The sequence below is a fragment of the Cnephaeus nilssonii genome (genome assembly GCF_951640355.1).
Source record: "Cnephaeus nilssonii genome assembly, chromosome: 7".
NCBI classification, from domain to species: Eukaryota; Metazoa; Chordata; class Mammalia; order Chiroptera; family Vespertilionidae; genus Cnephaeus; species Cnephaeus nilssonii.
Genome location: NC_137078.1, coordinates 70,776,376 through 70,798,953, shown reverse-complemented (window position 1 = coordinate 70,798,953; position 22,578 = coordinate 70,776,376). Strand labels below are relative to the sequence as shown.

Sequence of the window (22,578 nt, the reverse complement as noted above, 5' to 3'; positions counted from 1 at the left end):
CCTCTCAGTTCTGGTCACAGTTCTACTCCAATTAAAACTCTGAGGGACTGAGATTTACAATTCCCATACAATCTTCCACCTACACACTATTCTCAATCTTTAGTCTCACCATGCCCCTGCAGCACACCCACATACCGAGAATGTTATACCACTCAGTCTAACATGTAAAGTTGAGGGGAAAAGGCCAAAAGAAGAATATCAACAACTGCAAAAATTATTTTTCTTTTTCTTCCATCCCACAGTGGAATGTACTTTGGTATTTACTTACAGAGAAAAGTAACTGCACAGTTCCAGCACAAGCTCACAGGTCTTCCCAGAGTCCAGGGCTTGATTTTTCAAAATTGCTGAGGGAATGTTCTCAGAATTATTTCAACTTGGTTTAGGGCTATGGCCATCATAAAATGCAATCTTTGGTAACCTACAGACACCATTAATAAAAGATGGCCGCCCTGGCTGGTGTGCTCCGTGGTTAGAGTGTTGGCCCTCGCACCAAAGGGCCGTGGGTTCAATTTCCAGTCAAGGGCACATACCTGGGTTGCAGGTTTGATTCCTGGCCCTGGTTGGGGCATGTGTGGGAGACAGCTAATCGATGTCTCTCTCACATCGATGTTTTTCTCTCTATTTCCTTCCCTTACACTCCCTCTAAAAAATCAATGGAAAAAATATCAAGTGAAGATTAACAACATAAAATTAAAAAAAGACATATAATCAAAATATACACACAAAAAATAAAAATAAATAAATGAAAGATGGCCAACTCATAAACTCCAACAATAGGTTTCAACATTCCATGGCTGATGGGTGGAAGATCTGCCTGCCCTTGAGGAACAGAGCACCTGAGGGCCCTTAGGTTAAAAGGGGCATTTAACACGAAGGGAGTCTCTGCTGATTCATGAAGTGCATTCTGAAGTCATCAAGAATGGAGGCTGCAATCTGCTGTGCTTGGGGGTCTGCCTCATTGTGCTCCTGGATGTCACACAAAAGCTGCAATCCTTCTTCTTCAACTAACATTTTGCAGTATTTGCTGGCTGGAAGAAAATTAAGCAAAAAACTTGATGGACAATTTGGTATTTTAAATATTCCCAAGTCACCACATTCAACTTTTTGAAGCAAGGGTACAAAGTTTTAAGCCTTCTGACAGAGGAAGTAATCTAAAATAAGTCAATTCAAAAGAAATAGTCAATTCAAATTCAAATAATGCTTGGCTTGTATAGTGACCTAACAGATGATTATTTTAATATGTTTACTTCTAGACAACTCCATGCTTCATATATCTCTAACCTTAGCAAAAAGGGATAAGAACAAGAACATATTTTACTACAAGATTAATACACATTTCAGGTTCGGGCAATTTGGTGAATTAGATAAGCGGAAAACACCAGATGCTGGATAAAATATACCTGAGAAATATTTAAATGCAAAGTAAAGATAATGTCCAGAAGCCAGGTATAGAGAGAAGAAAACACCTAAAGTACATAACCTAACCTGCAGCTATTCGGGAGCAGGAAGGGACTGTCAGTTTCAGTAATATAGAAACTTAGATTCTAATTTAGGAAGTTAGAAACAAAACCAGTTCATAAAGCTGGTCCCTCAAAGGGCTAGACAAGACAAGGAATAAGACAATGAAATAACTTTACATTGGGCTCTAGGTGGCTATGAGCCAAGCAATTTTTTAAATATTTTTACCACACATGCATTTTTCCCTAGTTTGACTATATGTATGTATACTGAGTGGCCAGATTATTATGATCTCTGAATTCATAATAATCTGACCACTCAGTGTATATCCTCTATAATAAAAGGTTAATATACAAATTGTCCCCTCGACCAGCAGGCAGGCTGGCCGGACCCTACCCATGCACAAATTCATGCACCGAGCCTCTAACACACACACACACACACACACACACACACACACTGAGTGACCAGATTATTATGTGTTCAGAGATCATAATAATCTGGCCACTCAGTGTATATACACATACATACATATGTTATTATTCATATATACACACATACATATGTTCATTGAACCAGTGTTTGCAATAGAAAAGATTGGAAACAATGTCCATCTAAAGGAAACCGGTTCAATTAATGATTATATCCACAAAATGAAGAAAATACAAAGCAACCTAATTAATAGTGGTGATCCTGAGTCAGATCATTAGGTTGCAACCCTGGCTCTGCCTGTTGCTTATTGTTTTAACTTTGGGCAAGTTACTTCTTTTTTTTTATTATTATTGTTTAAAATATTACATGTCTCCTTTTTCCTGATTGACTCCCTGCCCCCGCCACTCCTGCCCCCCAAGACAAGCCCCCACCACCCCAGTGTCCCTGTCCATTGGTTATGCTAATATGCATGCATACAAGTCCTTTGGTTGATCTCTTACCCTGCCCCCCGCTCCCGTCCCCTATTACTTAACTTCTTTGTGCCTTGTTTTCTCATCTGGAATAGATGGATAATGATGATAATGATAATAATAATAATGCCCTACCCAGTTTGGCTCAGTGGATAGAGCATCGGCCTGTGGATCAAAGGGTCCCAGGTTTGATTCCAGTCAAGGGCACGTACTTGGGCCCTTGACCATGTACGGGGCCATGCCCGGGCCATGGTCAGGGCTCATGCAGGAGGCAACCAATAGATGTGTTTCTCTCACATGGATGTTTCTCTCTCTTTCCCCATCTCTTCCACTCTCCATAAAAATCAATGGAAAAATAGACTTGGGTGAGGATTAACAAACAAACAAAAAATAATAATGATAATGCTACCCTCTTCTAATAGTTGTGCAAATTAAATGAGTTACTCATAAAGAGGTTACAACACTGCCTGTACATGGTAAGTATTCAACTAAGTTCTAGTTGTTGTGATAGTTACTGCTGTTATAACTGAATATAGTGGTCTGTTTCAGGGCCATTCTGACCAAATGATCTGCCTATATTTACTCATATGCCAGCACCATTCATAGTATTTTTTACAATTTAAAGAGAAGTGTTAGGTCAAGCTCTTAAACCATTTTTCTTATTCAGTTCTTTCCTTTTTATTCTGTCATATTAACTTTAGATTTTCAGATGCCTCATCTCTTACTCATTCACTTCAATTGTATTATATCCATAAATTGAAGAAAATTAACATCTGTACCTTAACTTAAGTCTTTCCATCTAGGAATAAAGTATGTCTCATAATTATTTCAGGCTTTTTAAGTTACCTCTTGTGGTGTGTTTTTTTAGTATTAAATTAAAGCCTATTTTTCTTTTAAAATAAAAGCCAAAAATTTTACAATTATCTTTAGCAAAAGACATAAGCTAAAAATCCTCAAAAAGGAATTTAAACAGCAAAACATTAATCTAGCTGGGAAACAACAACTGACCCACCCAGCCTCCCACAAATCAGCAGATCTATGTATCACTAGAGAGTCTTCATGATAAACTGTTGAGTAAAAAGAGCAAACTATACAATAGAATGCACAGAATTGGCCCATTTTATCTAAAAATATCACATTTGTATATAGTACATACTAACATAGTATGCATATTCTAGAAGAATAGTTAGAGCTATCAATTTTTAAAATTTTTATATGAGTTTATTTGAATCAAACTGACAACATACATATACCAAGGAGCAAGATCTTAAATGCTCCCTATAGCTATCAATTATTCCTTGTGCTTGCCTGTGGGAAATAGGCATGTTCTATATTGCTTGATATTCACCCCCAAATACATTATAATTTTGTTCCATTTTTTAAAACTAATAAACACTTTTTTTCATTTTCTTTTTAGAAGGAGTTAAATTAAGGACACAGGTGAACAGTTTTTCCAAATTCCATATTGAACTTAATCATTACACTGAAAAATAGCTGCAAAACTATTGTATTGAATACATACGGTTTTTACTGCAGACATGATGCATAGCCCATAGTGCCCAGAGCTGACTCTCTGGTTGACAGAAGTTGCCAAGGAGAGGAAAAAATGCCTTGAAGGATCTAAAAAGGCACAAAGCAGATGTTCATTCAGAACTGAGGCTAACGTCAGGGATAAGAACACTTTTCAACCTTTTTCCCATAGAGATAATTCCTCACTGAGACAGATGTATTACTTAAATATAATGGGAGCTAGCATTTAAGAAATTGCATTTTTAAGGAGGACCTATGTAATACTTTCAACAATAAAGATTAAAAAAAAAAAAGAAAAAGAAATTGCATTTTTGGCCCTGGCTGGGTAGCTCAATTGGTTAGAATGGCATCCCGATACACCAAGGTTGTGGGTTCGATCCCTGGTCAGGGCACATACAAAAACCAACCAATGAATGCATAAATAAATGGAACAACAAATCAACGTATGTCTGTGTCTGTCTGTCTGTCTCTCCCTTCCAAATTCAATAGAATTAAAACTTAAAAAAAATAAATTGTATTCTGTTAAACACTATGAATTCAATATCTCATTTCATTCTTTACCCTTGCACTGTCAGCCTCATTTTACAGATGAGGAAAAATGAGTCTAAGAAATTTTCTATAAGTGATTTCCCAATATCACAAAGAAATTGGCTATTTAACTCTATTTTATCACTGTGCCATGGCCTCTACATAGTGAGTCAACTTGAGGACAAGCTTTAAGAAAAGCATTACATCATCATAAAATTACCTGTAGGTCACCAATGCTGTCATCTTACAACTTGAACTTGGCCAATTCTGGATGGTTACATACTAGACAAAAAGAGAAACAAAGATTCTAGTATTCCATCATTTTTAAAAGGTCATAATAGGCTGTTTCATTTGTAATTATATATATACTAGAGGACTGTTGCACGAAGATTCGTGCAATAGGCCTTCCTTCCCCTGGCTGCCGGCACCAGTTTTCCTCCAGCACCCGGGACCCAGGCTGCAGCGGAACCAAGCCTTCAGCCTTCAGGCTTCAACGGAATCAAGCATCAGGCTTCAGCGGAGCCAAGCCTTCAGCCTTCAGTTTTCAATGGAACCAAACCTTCACGCTTCAGCAGAGCCAAGTCTTCAGCCTTCAGACTTGGCTCCGGCCGCGGTGGAGCCTTCAGTCATCGCTCCATGCCTGCGTATGCAAATTAACCCGCCATCTTTGTTGGGTTAATTTGCATGCTCACTCCTGATTGGCTGGTGAGCGTCGTGGAGGTATGGTCAATTTGCACCTTCCTCTTTTATTAGTGTAGATTTAAAACAATCACAATTTTCAAACTACAGGCATAACTTATCCAAATTTAGGTATACGTTCTTGCCAAAATACCAATTAAGTAAACCATTATATATGTAGAATATTAACCCTTTGCACTTGCTTGCTTTTTCTCGATTCCTTTATTCTAATGCTAACCGTGTCGGGTCACACTCGACATCCGAGTGCAAAAGGTTAAAATAAAAGGTAAACACACAAAAACAAAGCAGAAGAAGGGTAACTGGTTCAACAGATCTAGCACTGGGGGAGGTTAAAAACAAAGCAACTTGAACAGAATCCCTCAAGAGATTTAAAAATTTGGCATACTAAGAATTTCAGAAAGTAAGATTAGAGGCAGAGTTAAAAATAAGAGGATTGGTTGAAAAGTACCAAAGAATCAAGACTTACAGATCTCCTCCTTCATCCTCCTGTACTGGGCAACCCATGAACATTTAGGAGTGGCATTACCATGCTAAAGTGATAATCCTATATAATAAAAGGTTAATATGCAAATAGACCAAAAGGTGGAACAACCGAACCGGTCGCTATGATGTACTCTGGCCACCAAGGGGTGCGCACGGAACATAGCGAGCAACAGCCGAAGCAGGATGGATCAGGTGAGCGGGGGCGCGCCAGACCAAGGTGGGGCGCCAGTCGCTATCATCGGGGCGAGCCTCTCGTGGTTACTGAAAATTCTTTGCTCCCATGTGCCGCAGTTCCACCTGGCACCCACACCTGCTGCTGGCGCCGGCCCTTCTTGCACCCAGCGCTGGTGCCAGAGCCACCGCTTGCACCTGCTGCCAGCGCCCAGTGCCGGCCCCAATCGCTTGGCGCCGTCAGCTGGTGCGAGCAGCGGCTGCCGGCCCCGATCACCCCTCAGGGCTTCTTTACCTCCCCCTGCTACTAAAGGGCGATCAAGGCCGGCAGCCGCCGCTTGCATCCACTGATGGCGCCGGCCCCACTTGCACCCGCTGCTGGCACCAGCCCCAATCACTCCATCAGCATGTGGGAGCAGCGGTAGTGGGAGTAGGACTGCCCCAGCAGACAGGGGACTGGGTGCTGCAGTGGGAGGGGCCAGGTGGGGGTGCAGAGGATGGGCTGAGACCCACCCCTGTGCCCACGGCAGCCTCGCAGCCCACAGTTCCTTTCAAAGTGCACGAATTCGTGCACTGGTTCCCTAGTCTAAATATAAAATACTGAAGCTCCCTGCCCTCAACTCTCTTCCTCTAGTGGGCTTTCAGACGATTGGCACTCAAGCTTATAGTTTTCAATCAGGAGAACAGAAGATTCTTCTTCAGATAAATCCCAACCAGTTCAGGACAAAAGATCTAATGACACCGACATTGAGGCACAATTAATCCAGATCACTCTATAGAGCCCACAGCTGAAAAGCTCCATCCATCAGCACACAGCCTCCTGAACAGCTCCACTCTTAGGCATGAACGGACAGCTGAGGCTCACCAGACACTAAGAAAATCTGTACCATCAAGGAACAGAAAGAGGGGGTGGGGGGTGGGGAGTGGGGAGTGGGAGAGAGGAATTGTAGGAAGGAAAGAAGGGAGGAAGAAATTACCTAGAACTGAAGGAGAGAAGGATGAGGGGAGAAAGGAAATTTCCCAGAACTGAAGGAAATGAGCTTCAGGACCCCTAACTAGCCAAACATTAACAGGTGAAAATATACCCACACCAAGGGAACATCTCTGTGATTTCCAAACACTGAGAACAAAAATCTTAAAGCTTTCAAAGTTAAAGACAAACGGTCAATGACTTAAAAATTCCAAAGAGAAACTATTTCAAAACTAAAATTCTATACTCAGAGTAAGGTCTCAAATTTTCTATTTCATGCATCTCTTAAGAAGCTACTGGAGGATATGGTCCAACAGAATGAGGGAGTACACCAAAATACAGGCAGGCATGCAATCCAGGAAACAGGAAATCCAATACTAGAGAAACAAAAGAATTTCTAGAAGGATAGTAAAGGAATATCCTGGTTGATAATAGTATAGCAGATTAAAAAAAAAACCAACAGCAGACGACAGACACCGAGGCTCTGGGAAAGAAGTGTCTGAGAAGATGAAGTGGATGGAATATGTTTGAATGTACAAAAGGAGATTTGTACTTGGGAGTATAAGGAAGGATGTGCATAGGGACAGTGAGAAATCTTCATTTTATAGAGTGGGAAAATGAACTGATAGAGAATGCCTAAATTTGCAAAGTCAAGAAGGAGCAATATATCATTTAGAGATATGGAGGTAAATATCAAAAGAAATAGCTTTAAAAAGAGCTGAATGTGGGAAAGAGAAGTGGAATAAGCTATATACAATGCTTGCATGTGTAACTTTTTTATAAGAGAAAAAATGCAACAAAATGTTAATAGAGATTAGCTTTGTAGGGTAGGGTATGCGTGATTTATATTTTCTTTATACTTTTCTGTGTTTCCCACTTTCTACAATGAATACATGTTTCTGAAACTCTTGATTCTAGAAAAACAGGTTTTTCTGCAAGAAGAGCTTGTGCAGGGTTTTGTAGAGGAATGGCTCTCGTACCAGATCCTGGAGAAGAGGACTCCTCTGCAGGTCACAGGACATCCAGGGCTGTTTGTCAGAGGTCAGGTGGGCTATGACGCCTGCAGCAAAATAGCTGACTTCCATTGATGTGCTATGGAGCAAGACGCTGACATGCTTCACCACATCTTTGGTCACCAGCTTGGAAGAGAGCTCTCTGACTTCAGCTACATTGTTCTACAGGTCACATGGAGCAGACAATATCAGAGACGGGAAAGGAGGGGAGAATCAGGAGCTGGCTACTCTCCCTCTCCTAGTGCTCAGCTCCAATACATTGATAACACTTAGTCCCATCCTGCTCCCTCTCAACTTAGCCTAATACCCACAATCCCACCCCCTGATGAGGATGATCAGCAATAACAAGTGAGTAAGCACTTACTATGTGCCAGGCACTGTACTACATAAACAAAAATGTCTTTTTATCTACCTTACCATAATGAAGAAATCTGACATTCAATAAGACTAACTTGGCAGGTTAACACTAATACCTGGTTGAACTAGAATATAAATCCAGGCCTGACTCAAATACTGAACATTCTTAGGGGTCTACTGTATGTTGTATTAGCTTGAAGTTCATCAGTAATAATAAAAGGCAGGTAGTTCTTTATTTTATATATTGCATTCATTTTCTATGCTGTGTAACATATTACCACAAACTCAGTGGCTTAAAACAACACACATTTTCCTCTCACAGTTTTCTGTGGGTCATGAGCCCAGCCATGGCTTGGCAGGGTCCTCTACTCTGAGGTATTACAAGGCTGCCACCCAAGTGCCAGTTGGGCAGCATTCACATCTAGCCCTCTCCGCGCCACCAGATGACTGCAGCTACATGAGTAACCAACCCCACGAGACCGCACAACAATACAGCTGAACTGAGTTCAAACTGTTGACCCACAGATTCATAAGTAAATAAAATGGCTGTTGTTTTAAGCTGTAGTCTGTTCAAAGCAATAGATGACTGATATATAATGGTATTTAATTTACAGGAATAATTGAAGATTAAACAAGTTAATGCATGTCAATGCTTACAAAAGTGCCTAGCATATAGTAGGTACGACATAAATGTTAGTTTTCTGATTTCTTTTTTTTTTTAAATATATTTTATTAATTTTTTTACAGAGAGGAAGGGAGAGGGATAGAGAGTTATAAACATCGATCAGCTGCCCCCTGCACACCCCCCACTGGGGATGTGCCCGCAACCAAGGCACACGCCCAGACCGGAATCGAACCTGGGACCCCTCAGTCCGCAAGCCGACGCTCTATCCACTGAGCCAAACCGGCCTCGGCTGATTTCTTTTTTTTTTTTTTTTTAATATATTTTATTGATTTTTACAGACAGGAAGGGAGAAGGATAAAAAGTTAGAAACAACGATGAGAGAGAAACATCGATCAGCTGCCTCCTGCACATCCCCTACTGGGGATGTGCCCACAACCAAGGTACATGCCCTTGACTGGAATCGAACCTGGAACCCTTCAGTCCACAGGCCGACTCTCTATCCACTGAACCAAAGCAGCTAGAGCAGTTTTCTGATTTCTTAAGTAATTAGAATTAACTCAAAACAAAACCTTACCAGAAGTCCAAGTACTTTGCTTTGTATTGCTGATCCTGAAAAAGCCTGTCAAAAGAATATATAGGTTACTTTACCATGAAAAAAAGAACTTGACATATAAATTCAATCTTGAATTACCACCTCCAAAACTTGAATGAAGATTGCCAATCCTTGATTTTCCATAAAGTGCTTGCAGGCAACTGGAGACTCATCTGTAAGATTCCAAAGTGCTTTCAAAGCAAACAAGAGGGTGACATCATCCAACTTCTCAGTAGTCTTTTGTTTTACTATTGCTAGAAGTTCCTACAAAGAGACAGGGAGTTAGAAGCCCTAATGACTAACTCAATTCCATTAGAAGAAAAGCAACAGTTAAGAAAAGCTGTAGAATCAAACCTGGGTTCTAACAAAAGTTCTACTACTTAAAAGCTTTGTGATCCATTTTTTCCTATAAAATGAATTATACCTTATCTCCTAGGGTTTTTATGAGGATTAAATGAAAAAAAAATTGAAGTTTAATGAGCACTTTAATCTAGTTCTTGGTGCTTGTTAATAAACCTATAGTCAAGTATATATATCAGCTTTCCATTATTCATTTATTGAGAATGTTCAGTCACCACCTTCTGGAAGTGAGACATTTATTCAGATAAGAGACAAATCAAAAAACGGTTGTTCTCAAGTACGTAAATTTAAATTTTGGTAAATGCACTGAAGGAAATACATTAAAGAATTTACTTAGAGCCCTAGCCGGTTTGGCTCACTGGATAGAGCATCAGCCTGCGGACCGAAGTGTCCCATGTTCAGTTCTGGTCAAGGGCACATGCCCAAGTTTCGGGCTCGATCCCCAGTAGGGAACATGCACGAGGCAGCTGATCAATGATTCTCTCTCATCATTGATGTTTCTGTCTCTCTCCCTCTCCCTTCCTCTCTGAAATCAACAAAATAATAATTTTTTTTTAAAAAAAGAATTTACTTTGAAAATGTGGGACAGAGGAGCCTCCATACTGAGAAGGGTTAGCTAGCTAGCTTAAGTAGGCAGACAGGAAGGCAGTGGGGGGCGGGGTGGGGGGTTCCAGGAAGGAGAGAGGTATCTTTGGCCTGAGCAATTAAAGCAACCTTATGGTAGATCAAAAGCAGCCCTGACCTAAAAAGGAGACATATGTAAAACTTTAGACAATAAATTAAAAACAACAACAACAAAAAAAAAGCCTAAGGAATTAGAGGACTAATTCAGACTAAGAACAACTATGATTTGAATCCTTTTCTCTTTACAATTAATAAACATAAATGTCAAACACAAAATAAATTTTAAAAAGCAGCCCTGACCTGAGCCACTGGGAGAGCCACAAGGGGTAATAAAGCATCTCCAGCCAAGACAACTGAGAGCCATAAGGGAGATCAAAATCAACTCCAACCTGAACGGATAAGAGATATATGTGAAGGGCACCATGTGGGGCTTTGAGCTTTGAAACGAATACTACGTAGCAGAATGACCAATGAGGAAAGCAAGGGGGTCCTAAGTTGAGGAAAGATCCAATTAGAAAGGGCCAGGGCCAGACAAAGAACTGCTGCCTTTGTAAACCCAGAGACAAAGAGATTCGGCAGATTTTAGATTTTGGATTTTTCCCCATTAGAGAGAGAGAGAGAGAGAGAGAAATCTGGCTTTTCCCCTTTGTGGATTCCCCCTGTCCACATAGAGTTTGTATATGCTTCCAATTAACATCTGCATTTTTATTAAAAAATCTTAGTCCGAGTTTATTCTTCAAACTTCATGAGGACAAGGACCCACAAAAGAATCTGCACCCTGAACCCCACGTTTCAATACCAAGGTAATATGTCAACTGAGACAAAAGAAAAAGAGGATGCCAACCAGGAAAGGAATGGGGACACAGAGAAGAGGTGGGGTGAGAGAATATGCCAGCAAAGAAAAAGGGTGCTGTTCTAGGTCACTGAACAGTCAATATGGCTAGAGGGTAACACTAACATAACCATTATTGTCCCTAGTAGTTTGAAAGAAACCACTGGCTCTCACTAACAGATATTCCAACATACCATTTCGGTTCAGAATGTTTCTGGACATAGTTAAGCTGGTATTTATGCTTTCTTCCAAGCATATTAGAATATCATGTGATGCCGAAACCGGTTTGGCTCAGTGAATTCAGTGGATAGAGCTTCGGCCTGTGGACTCAAGGGTCCCAGGTTCGATTCCGGTCAAGGGCATGTACCTTGGTTGTGGGCACATCCCCAGTAGGGGGTGTGCAAGAGGCAGCTGATCGATGTTTCTCTCTCATCGATGTTTCTAACTCTCTGTCCCTCTCTCTTCCTCCCTGTGAAAAATCAGTAAATTAAAAAAAAAAAAAGAAGAATATCACGTGAGAGGAAAAAGACAGCCATTTTCAAGTAACAACCAGTAAATGAAAAGATACATAAAACATAACAGCACTAAACAAATCAAAATATCTGTTTTCAGAAGGAAGAGGTGATCTCAAATATTTTACCCAACTAGGATAGAATATACAGTATCAAGAGAGTTCATTGCAAAAATAAAGCTGTGAGAGCCAAGATAATATAAGCATGACACACAACACTGGAAGCAATCACCTAGACAGACAATAGGGTGAAGGGCAGCAAGACAAGGGAGGGAGCAGGGGACGTGAGGCTGACCCTGAAAGTAACAACTGTGGCCAAGCCCAAGGTTAGATGTTTTACGTATTTTCCCTTGATGATACTCAAACTAACTGAAACACAGTATTAGTCCTATGACAGATGCCTGTTTTTCAGATGAAGCCAGCTTTCAGATGAAGAATCTGAAGCACAAAGATAAATGACTTATTTAAGCTCTTCTGGCTCGTGGCTGAAAATCTGGTTTGTTCTCATCCAAAGCCTGAACAACCTGAAACTATCTCTCCAAGAACTACAGTGCCATTCTTCCCTCGGTGTCACTTTCCGTACTTGCTCCCTATCAATACCAATAGCTTTATTTCTCCAACTCTACCTCTATTCCTGTTATAATTCCCAGCAACTTTAATGTTCCTCCATCACATCATCTTGGCAAAACTCCTACCTTAGTTAAATCCTACTTCATGCCCCATCCCCAAACATCTGAATATTGGAAAAGATGTGCTTGAGCTTCATTTTCATTACCTCACAAAAAATTTCAATAGGGTATTTAATTGTCCCTGGTGATCCTACTAATTTCTCAATGAGTTTGCTCTAAAGACTACTATTTCATAATTCTCTCTCCTCAAACTTTATTCACTATCTTTTTACTTTTCTCACTTGATCACTTCATCTAATTTTTCACTGAGAACTATAGCTATTCTTCCTAAAAACACCTACCAACCTACTTGTACCTGCATCAATGTAATCTGCCATCCTTTCTGCTCCGATCTAAAGCCAAGATGTTTACTTCTGCTCTATATACAATTCCTATACCATACACACACAAAGATTTGACACCAAAATTATTTCCTTTGTCTTGCCTATGCTATCAATTTTTCCCTCTTTTCAAAAATAGTCTCATGATCATAAAATACATCTTAATGTAACACATCTTGAAGAAAAAAGATACTGGCCTTTGAGACAACATGGAGGAACCTGGAGAATATTATGCTAAGCGAAATAAGTCAGTCAGAGAAAGACAAATATCACATGATCTCATTTATATGTGTAATCTAATGAACAAAATAAACTGACAAACAAAATAGATCCAGAGACATGGAAGCATGCAACAGGCGGACGATTCTCAGAAAAAAGTGGGGGCGGGGGGAGAGGGGGGACGGCGAAAGATTAATCAAAGAACGTGTATGTATATATGCATTACCCATAGACACAGACAATAATAAGGTGAAGGCCTGGGGAGGGGACGGGGTGGAGGGAGGAGAGGGCCAATGGGGGGAAAAATATTTTTAACAATAAAGAGAAATTTTTTTTAAAAAATCTATATATTTGAAAAAAAAAAAAAAATAACCCAGAACATAAGGCCATGAATAGACAGTTCTCAGGATACAAAATTCTTAAATTAAAAAAAAAAAAAGGCTCAAGCCTCATCTTAAAATAAGTGCAAAATAAAACAATGTATATTTTTGTGTGAATAATGCTAGCATAATCATAATGTAAACTCTTAATTACTGATTTATTAAAATTGTGATATAAGTTTGTAGGGTTGAGGGAGGAGGTAATTTGTAGAAATATATACAAGAAAGCTAAGTTCTTATTTACCATAGCAGTAGAATCACTAGATAGTATCTAAAACTGATAAGTTAAGAATTTACAAAAAAAATTTTTAAATTGCAGTTACTAAATAAGCATTTTATCCAGAGATGTGAAGGTAAATACCATAAGAAATAGCTATAATAGTAGAGAGTAATTTCTTCTGAGGAGCAGGTCTTACAGATTTTTCCTTTTTTAGGCCTTAGAGATGATGTGATTTTATAAAGTTGTAAAAGTGACAAAACCTACCTTAACCGCCCTGAGGAGCTCTTCTTTAAGTTGTGCAGTTTGCTCACTTGAGAGCTGTAAGCAAACAAAAAGCTGAAAGTGAAATGTCAGATCTCCATCAAAGCTCCATCAGGACTAAGGGGAAAGAGATCTTGCCTTTAGCAATCGCATACCTGCAAGGCTAGAATAGAGGTGATGCTCACTGCCATTGTTTGCATCTTGGGGTTTTCATGCTTACAGAGCCATCTCATAACAAATTTGGCAGCATCAACTCTGAAAAGCAGTAATTTTCTCACAATAAAGCTTATAAAACTGTATATGAGGAAAGAAATCACTTAACCTACCCCTATAATCTATACTAATAAAAGGGTAATATGCTAATTAGACCCGGAGTCCTACGGACCACCGGACAAAGCCATGGCTGGGAGGGCCTCCCTCTGGGCAGCATTGATCAGAATCCTGGCCGGGTGGGCAGGGCAGGTAGGGCCTCCCTGTGGGCGGGGATGAATGGCAGAGCCCAGGCTGGGTGGGAAACGCCTGCCTCTGCTCTGCCATTGATCCCAGCGCCCTGGCAGGGTGGGCAGGCAGGCGGGGGGGTGGGGGGTAGTTGGGGGTGAGCAGGCCAGCAAGGGAGGGGGCAGCTGGGGGCAATCAGGCAGGCAGGCAGGTGAGCGGTTAGGAGCCAGCAGTCCCAGATTGCAAGAGAGATGTCCGAGTGCTTGTTTAGGTCTGACCCCAGGGATCGGGCCCAAACCAGCACTCAGACATCCCCCGAGGGGTCCCAGATTGGAGAGGGTACAGGCAGGGCTGAGGGACACCCCCCCCAGGGTGCACGAATTTCATGCACCAGGTCACTAGTCTATAATAATAAAAGGGTAATATGCTAATTAGACCGGACATCCTTCTGGATGAAGCTGGGGCTGCAAGGAAAGCCCGGGTCCCGGGTGCCAGAGAGAAGGCGGTGCCGGCAGCCAGGGAAAGGAAGGCCTACTCTTGCACAAATTTCGTGCATTGGGCCTCTAGTCCTATATAATAAAACAGTAATATGCAAATTGACCCTAACAGCAGAAAGACCAGTCGCTATGATGCGCACTGACCACCAGGGCACAGACGCTCAACGCAGGAGCTGCCCCCTGGTGGTCAGTGCGCTCCCACAGGGGAGCCTGCTCAGCCACAAGCCGGGCTGCTAGCTGCCATCACAGTGGCGGTGGTGGGAGCCTCTCCCGCCTGCTCCGCAGCACTAAGGATGTCTGACCGCAGCTGCGGGAGTGGGCCTAAGCTGGCAGGTGGACATCCCCCCGAGGGGTCCCGGACTGCAAGAGGGCGCAGGCCAGTCTAAGGGACTCCCTCCAAGTGTGTAAATTTTCATGCACCAGGCCTCTAGTCCTGTAATTAAAAACAGTCTCAACTTCTACAGCCTCAGCTATGAAAACCAAAAGCATTTGGCAAAAAGAGATCAGAAGAAGACAGCATGCAAATAAGAATGTGAGCAAAATGCACAGGATTCAAAGAAATATGGGCAGATTTAAGAAAGATTTATTGTATCCTAGCCAGTTTGGCTCAGTGGATAGAGCATTAGCCTGCAGACTAAAGGGTCCCATGTTTGATTCCGGTCAAGGGCACATGCCCAGGTCGAGGGCTCGATCCCCAGTTAGGGAGTATGCAGGAGGCAGCCAATTAATGATTCTCTCTCATCATTGATGTTTCTATCTCTCTCTCCCTCTCCATTCCCCTCTGAAATAAAAAACATATATTAAAAAAAGAGAAAGATTTCTTTTTTAGCATTCAGTTTCTACTATGATGAGTCTGAAAAAGAAAAGAAGTCCCAAGAGAGGTAGTAATTTGTAATCTGAACTGTAGACACAGCAAACAAATCAGTTAGCTAGAGAGAATTCACACCCTTTTATAGGGCAGTTGTTCTTCAGTTCTGATCATTTAGGAATGTAGACTGAGTTGAGAAAGATCCTCCAAGTTTTCAAGAAGGTAGAAACAGAGATTTTTTTATTTTTAATGAGGAGGACTACTTTCCCTATTGTATTTTTAAAAGTCAACTCCCATTTCAAGTACACATTTTCAATTAGATTTGTGAATGGCTTATCCTATACCAGCACCCATAAGTCACAGTCTTTGTTCATGAGAAACTATGCTGCTGGCAGCAACTATTATAAATGTTTAGAACTCATGAATCTGAGAGATTACAAAGGCCTCAACAGTAATCCCTCTGGAGTCTAGGAGGATGTTTAAAAATTACTATCAATAAAATAATAACGAAAAGAAGATTAATGTTTAGGACAACCTGTACTTCTTAAGCTATGCACTGTTTTAAGTACTTTACGAGCATTAACCATATCTAATACTCATAAGTCATATTTCACAAATGAGAAAACTTATGCACAGATCGTGAAAGGACTAGAACTTGAATTAAAGTATGTTTGACTCTCTGGAGCCCCAGGTTTTACTACTCTGAAGCCCTGAACTGAAATCACATTTAGGGCAACATTTGCAGATGTACTTCCAATCACCTCTGTGGAAGAGGCTCAACAGAGTATTCTCTCCAAACACCAAATCCCAGCCTTAATCAGACCCTCCTTGCTAAGCTAATAACCCAAAAGCCAACAATGCTCAGAATAACACTGGTCAACACCCAAAAATCAAATGAACAAAATTTATACTTGCCTGTCAAATGGAACATCCACAAGAATCCTGGAATTGGTTAAGGAGAGAAGACAATTCTTTTGCAACTTTAAGGGAATAAAGAAAATTAATTTTGAGTAAATGTGTACTCAATTCTAAGTAAGGGTTCTATGCACTTGGAAGGTGCTACCAATGAGCCTTTCTGTGTACCTGGCCCTCTCCAAGTTCTTCATTTAATCTTACCAATAAACTCTATCACATGCACCTTTGCATAAAGAACAACGCCCCCCCTTTTCTTGGGGGGGAGGAGTAAAGAGGGTAGTTGCATGTATGTCAGTCCCAATCAATTACCTGAAGCCCAGTGCATCTACTAATTGAAAAATGTCTACACCATATCTCATAACTAACTATGCTAGAACTTCTACTTTCTACATAAGACTGGCAGGGGTTGAACTAGGCCTTTACAGATAGAAAAGAAATAAGGCCTCCTGGGAAAGCTATAGAAATAAAGAAATATAACATCTCTTTGGAAAGCCACGAGAAGGCCAATATGACAAAAATATAGTGTATGAGTACCGGAAGCCAATTCTAGCATGTCATAATGACAAGTTTCATCAAAAAGTTGATGAAACTTGGGGGCTCAACAAGGGCTGAGTCACATATGTAATTACTTGTTGGAGCCGCTAAAAAGCTTCTCCCCCAAACCCCAACAGGATGATTGTTTGCTGCCAGACAGCTCAGGGCATCTTAATCTACATGTTATTGACTGCTGTTGGCCAAACACCTGAACAGCTGTAGGCTATTCCCCAATCTGACAATGCTTCTGTACCCTACCCTTTGAAGTGTATTATCTCCACCTTGCCTTAGGACAAATTGTGTTAATAAAAAGCAAGGGTGGGTCCTGAGTCAAGAAGAACCTTTACCTCCTTTAGCTGAAGCTCCTCTGACCCCCAATGCCTTTCAAAATTATCTTTCCTCTCTGGACTCTTATTTAATCTACGCGCAGCCTTTCTCCAGATTGCTGAACCCTTTTTAATGCTGGGACAAGAACCCCGGCATACGAGGCAGGGTCAGAAACCTGAAATACCAACAGGAACGAGGCAGTAACATAAACAAGTGAAGGAGGTTGAGTGTGAAACAACAGGGGAGTAGTAGGAATTATGGCAAACTGGGCGATTCATGCCCTCTTCTAAGGGCAGTTGTTACTCAGCTCCAAATGACGACTGCCATGCAGAAATTAAGACTGAATTGAGAAGGATCTTCCAATTTTTTAAGAGTAAGTAGAAATGGGGAAAAAATTTTAATGAAGAAAGACCACCTTTTTTGTATTTTTAAAAACCAATTTCCATTTTAAGAACACATTTCATCAGTTTGACAAATTTATACAGCTGTGTAACCACTACCCCACACCACCACCATCATCAAGGAAAAAAACTATATCCCCACAAAGAGTTGCCCTTTGCCCCTTCTAATCAATCCTGGCCTTGCAAACCTCAGCCCTGGAAAATTACATTGACATCACACTTTAGTCTGTTCTAAGTTTCCACATAAATGAAATAATATAATATCTACTCTTTTGTGTCTGGCTTATTTTGCTCAGCATGTTTTTGAGATTCATCCATGTACTTCAACCAGTATTCATTCCTTTGTACTGCCAATATGTGTATTTCCTTATATGAATATATATCATAATTTGTTTATTCACCTGCTGTTGGACATTTGGGAAGTTTTCAGTTTTGGATTAAAAATAAAGATATTATGAACAGTTGTGTATAAGTGTTTATATGGATATATACTTTCATTTCTCTACTAAGAGTAGGATGACTGGGTTGTACAGAAAGTGTATGTCTTAACCTTTAAAGACTGTGGAACTGGTAGTTGTATCATTTTACATTCTTAACATCAATATATGAGAATTCATATGTTCCACATCCTTGTCAACACTTTGTATTGTCAGTCTTTTAATTTCAACCAATCTAGGGGTTGTGCAATAACAACTCATTGTGGTTTTCATCTGCATTTCTACTGACTAAAGATACTAAGCACCTTTTCATGTGCTCATTTGTCTATCTTTGGTGAAATGTCTTTTCAAATCTTTTGCCTTTTCTAAAAATTGGTTTGTTTTGTGTTACTGAATTAAGAGTCTTTTATATCCAGCTCTAGCCAGTTTGGCTCAGTGGGTAGAACGTCGGCCTGCAGACTGAAGGATCCCAGGTTTGATTCCGGTCAAGGGCACATGCCTGGGTTGCAGACTCGATCCCCAGTGGGGGGCATGCAGGAGGCAGCCGATCAATGATTCTCTCTCATCACTGACGTTTGTCTCTCCCTCTCCTTCCTCTCTGAAATCAATAAAAATATATATTTTTTTAAAAAGAGTTCTTTACACTCTGGATAAAAGACCTTTGAAATATATATAGGGTGGGGCAAAAGTAGGTTTAGTTGTGCATATGGAAAATTAATAAATAACAATACAAGAATAAACTCTGTGCAAGAGATAAACCAAACCACTTACATGCTTATATGCATAGTCCATGAACACAGGCAATAGGGCAGTGAGGACCTGGAGGAGTGGGTAAGGGCTGGGAGGAGGTGAGCAAAGGGGAGAATGGGAAATACCTGTAATACTATCAACAATAAAAAATATACTTAAAAAAAAAAGACTAAATTCTGTGTTTCATGTACTCACAACTATAAACCTACTTTTGCCCCACCCTGTATAATGAACATTTTTCCCAGTCCATGGCTTACTTTTTCATTTTTTAATGTTTTTCAGTGTGTGTATGTTTAACTTTTTTGGATTCTAATTTATTTTACTTTTATGATGTGTGCTTTTCATATCCTAAGAAAACTTTGAGCACTCCAAAGTCACAAATATTTTCTCCTATGTTTTCTTCTAGAAATTTTATGGTTTTAACCCTTTGCACTCTCTTGCTTTTTTCTCGATTCCTGCTACCGATGCTAACCGTGTCGAGTCACACTCGACATCCGAGTGCAAAAGGTTAATGCTTATATTTAGATCTCTGATTCAATTCAATTTTCACAAATAATGTTAAGCCTACAAGGATGCACCAAAAGTAATTAATAGATGTTTCTGAATAACTGGCTTCCAAGAAATTTTTAAAATTTAAACCATATTGCTTATCCATATTTCCTATTTTTTTCTACAACAAACATGAATTCCTTATCTATTCGCTCATTCTCTCTCTCTCATATAGAATGAAAACTCAGAATACATATTTTTCACATATTTGTCCTGAAGTAAGAAGCAGAGTCAAGTATTCAGTTTAAATTACCTGCTGGTAATGAGGGAAATTTTTCAAAGCCTTGAAAAGTAGACAGGTGACCTCTGACAACAGACGAACAGGCATTCCCCTGGCCAGGCCCTGGCGTGTTAAGTTGAGGGCGCAAGCACTGGCTGTGAACTGCACTGGCAAATCCAATGGATGGTTCCTCATTCCTACAGCCACAAGCTAAAGATGAACCTATTTTTAGTGGCTTATGGCAACATCAGCATTCTGTATACTATCTTGTTTTTATGTTAGTTAGAAAAATATTTGCTCATTGGGAAAGTAACAGGTTTTCTCTATCCTCGACATTTATTTTAGAACATTAGCAATACCTTCTAGTCCAAATGCAGTTATTAACTAGCTGTGTGGCTTTAGGCAAGTCATTCCCTTCTCTGGACCACCATTTCCTCATCTGTGATTTCATAATCATTTAAATAGCCTCACTCCATTGTAGGCATTGTGACAAGCACTACAGGAGACATAAACATGAATCACTATACCCTAATCCTTAGCATAAAGCCTTGTGAGAGAAGTTAAGATATGTAAACAAATAACACTGTGAAAGATGTCAAAACATTACCCTCCCCCCACCAAAGAAAAGCAATATAAAAGAGGTATAAATAAAGTATAGTGCTGCCTTGGGTAGTTATGGAAGGAGCAATTATTTGTGGTATGGAGTCAAAGGGCTTAATTGCAAAAGCATCTTCAGGCAAAAGTCTCAGATAGGATATGGACAGAAGCAAATGAAGGTAGGGGTGGAATGGAGAAGAAATTCCTGGGGAAGGGAAATGTGATAGGGAAAAACACAAGGTGGACTAAGAGATGGAATCTACCCACAAAGGAGGAAGAAATTTGAATTTGAAAGAATTTGAAAAGTGGTAAAACCTAACATTTAAAATGCTAACTAGAAGACAGACTGTGGAAGACCTAGGAAAACAAATGTAAAATGAAAGTGTGGTACCACACTTAGACCATACCTACTCTAACATTCAGGGACAATGTGATCTGTTTTGTCTATCAAATATGGATAATCAGCCCTGGCCTGGCCGATATCCTGCACACCAAAGGATGGTGGGTACAATCCCGGTTGGGCATATACCCAGTTTGCTGGTTCAATCCCCGGTCAGGGCACGTGTGGGAGGCAAGCAATCCATGTTTCTCTCACATTGATGTTTCTCTTGTTCTTTTTTTCTTTCTCTCTCTCCTTTCCTCTAAAATATTTTTTTTAAATAGGGAGAATCATCGCCTCAGCAATAGGTCTGCTAATACTCACATGAACCATGATTTTAAGAGACCAGAGCCCCTCACTTTGACAGCTGCATGAACTCATGGAGCCTAGGGATAGACCTGGGATATACTTACTTTTACTATGGAAAATGACTTTTCTATATTGCTAAACTGCTCTTAGGATTTCATTGGATTATCATCATCTGCAATTTAAGTATGTAGAAACCAAAAGAAACAGGGTTTTCAAAAATCACAGTCTTAGAAAAGGACTTTCAGAACATCTAATTCAATCTCATTACAGATGGGAAATAACAGTCCAGAGTTTTTCCTTTATATAGTATTGCTTTTAAGGTATGACTTAAATCTAATCTCCCACGATACAAAATAGGCATATTTTTAAGGAACTGCAAAGAATTGCAAATAATAAAGACAAAGTGACTTTAAGACTCTTTATTTTCATATTTCACTTAATTCTAAATAATTGTAGTTTTCTTTCCCAAACCACTTAATAATCCCAATTACATTTAAAATAAATTTACCCTTCCATAAACCAAAGCAAGGTCTGGCCCTATCAATATTGGTAATTTTACTTCATTCAAAAAATACTTTAAATGGGAGGTTTGGTCACCTTCAATTATTGTTACTTTGTTCTGTTCTTACTGGAGATACTGTTATTGTTTTCAGAAAATCAGATGTTAGATTTTAAAGAGTAAATGAATGAAAAATAAAACACAACGTTTAGGGAAAAGTGAATTCATGTTTATAGATAAGTAAGTCCTGTTTTAGGCAAAATAGTGCAATAGTCCTATATGCCTTTCTCAGACTAAGTTCAAAAAACTGGATGATTCAATGATTAAATACTCAAAATGAGAGATAATCTGGCAGTTAAACCTAACACTATTTTCCTTTCTCTATGAGGGCATTTTGATTCACTATAGAATGAGGCTTATAAGTTACTGTATTCAGTGTGTGTAGTGAACAACTTTATTTTTTATTTTTATTTTTTAAATACATTTTATTGATTTTTTACAGAGAGGAAGGGAGAGGGATAGAGAGTTAGAAACATCGATGAGAGAGAAACATTGATCAGCTGCCTTCTGCACACTCCCTACTGGTTATGTGCCTGCAACCAAGGTATATGCCCTTGACTGAAATCAAACCTGGGACCCTTGAGTCCGCAGGTCGATGCTCCAGCCACTGAGCCAAACCAGTTAGGGCTGAACAACTTTAACTGAATCAAGTAAGAAGTAATAATAAAAACTACATGCCCTGGCCAGTGTAGTTCAGTTGGTTAGAGTGTCATCCGTATATCAAAAGGTGGTGGGATCCAATCCCCGGTCGAGGTGTGTACATGAGGCAACAGATTGATGTTTCTCTCTCTCCCCCTTCCTCTCTAAAAATGTAGATAGATATAGATAGAGAGACAGACAGACAAATAATGGCTCTATTTTTCAAACCAACAAAAACTACCTTTCTGAGATATACTTACTTTTAAAATAGCAGGCATGGTTACCTGCGTTGAAAAGGTCTCTGTAAAAAGTCTGTAGAGGGCTTCCTTCATAAAACATGACCTGTTCCTGTACTGGCTCAACGCTTCTGAAATCTGAATCACATTGGCTCCTCCAGCAACCTAAAACACAAAGATGTTACCAATAGGTTTCACTGTTCGAGTATCGGCTTTTAGGGGCCTCAAGTGTTTGAAAC

The 22,578-nt window shown here is 40.0% G+C and overlaps 1 protein-coding gene across 1 annotated transcript in view; it reads right to left on the bottom strand.

Annotated features, from left to right (window-relative positions):
* Positions 1-568: 568 nt before the first annotated feature.
* ZYG11A (zyg-11 family member A, cell cycle regulator) overlaps positions 569-22,578 on the bottom strand; it is a 33,888-nt gene continuing 11,878 nt past the window's right edge. The window contains exons 4-14 of the mRNA XM_079776481.1: positions 22,364-22,504; positions 19,654-19,830; positions 16,403-16,467; positions 13,900-13,999; positions 13,748-13,801; positions 9,431-9,592; positions 9,311-9,355; positions 7,722-7,916; positions 4,639-4,700; positions 3,883-3,980; positions 569-1,028 (exon numbers count right to left, since the gene is read on the bottom strand). Of these exons, the coding sequence (XP_079632607.1) occupies positions 865-1,028; positions 3,883-3,980; positions 4,639-4,700; positions 7,722-7,916; positions 9,311-9,355; positions 9,431-9,592; positions 13,748-13,801; positions 13,900-13,999; positions 16,403-16,467; positions 19,654-19,830; positions 22,364-22,504 (1,263 nt within the window). The 3' untranslated portion in view covers positions 569-864. The remainder of the gene's footprint in view (positions 1,029-3,882; positions 3,981-4,638; positions 4,701-7,721; positions 7,917-9,310; positions 9,356-9,430; positions 9,593-13,747; positions 13,802-13,899; positions 14,000-16,402; positions 16,468-19,653; positions 19,831-22,363; positions 22,505-22,578) is intronic.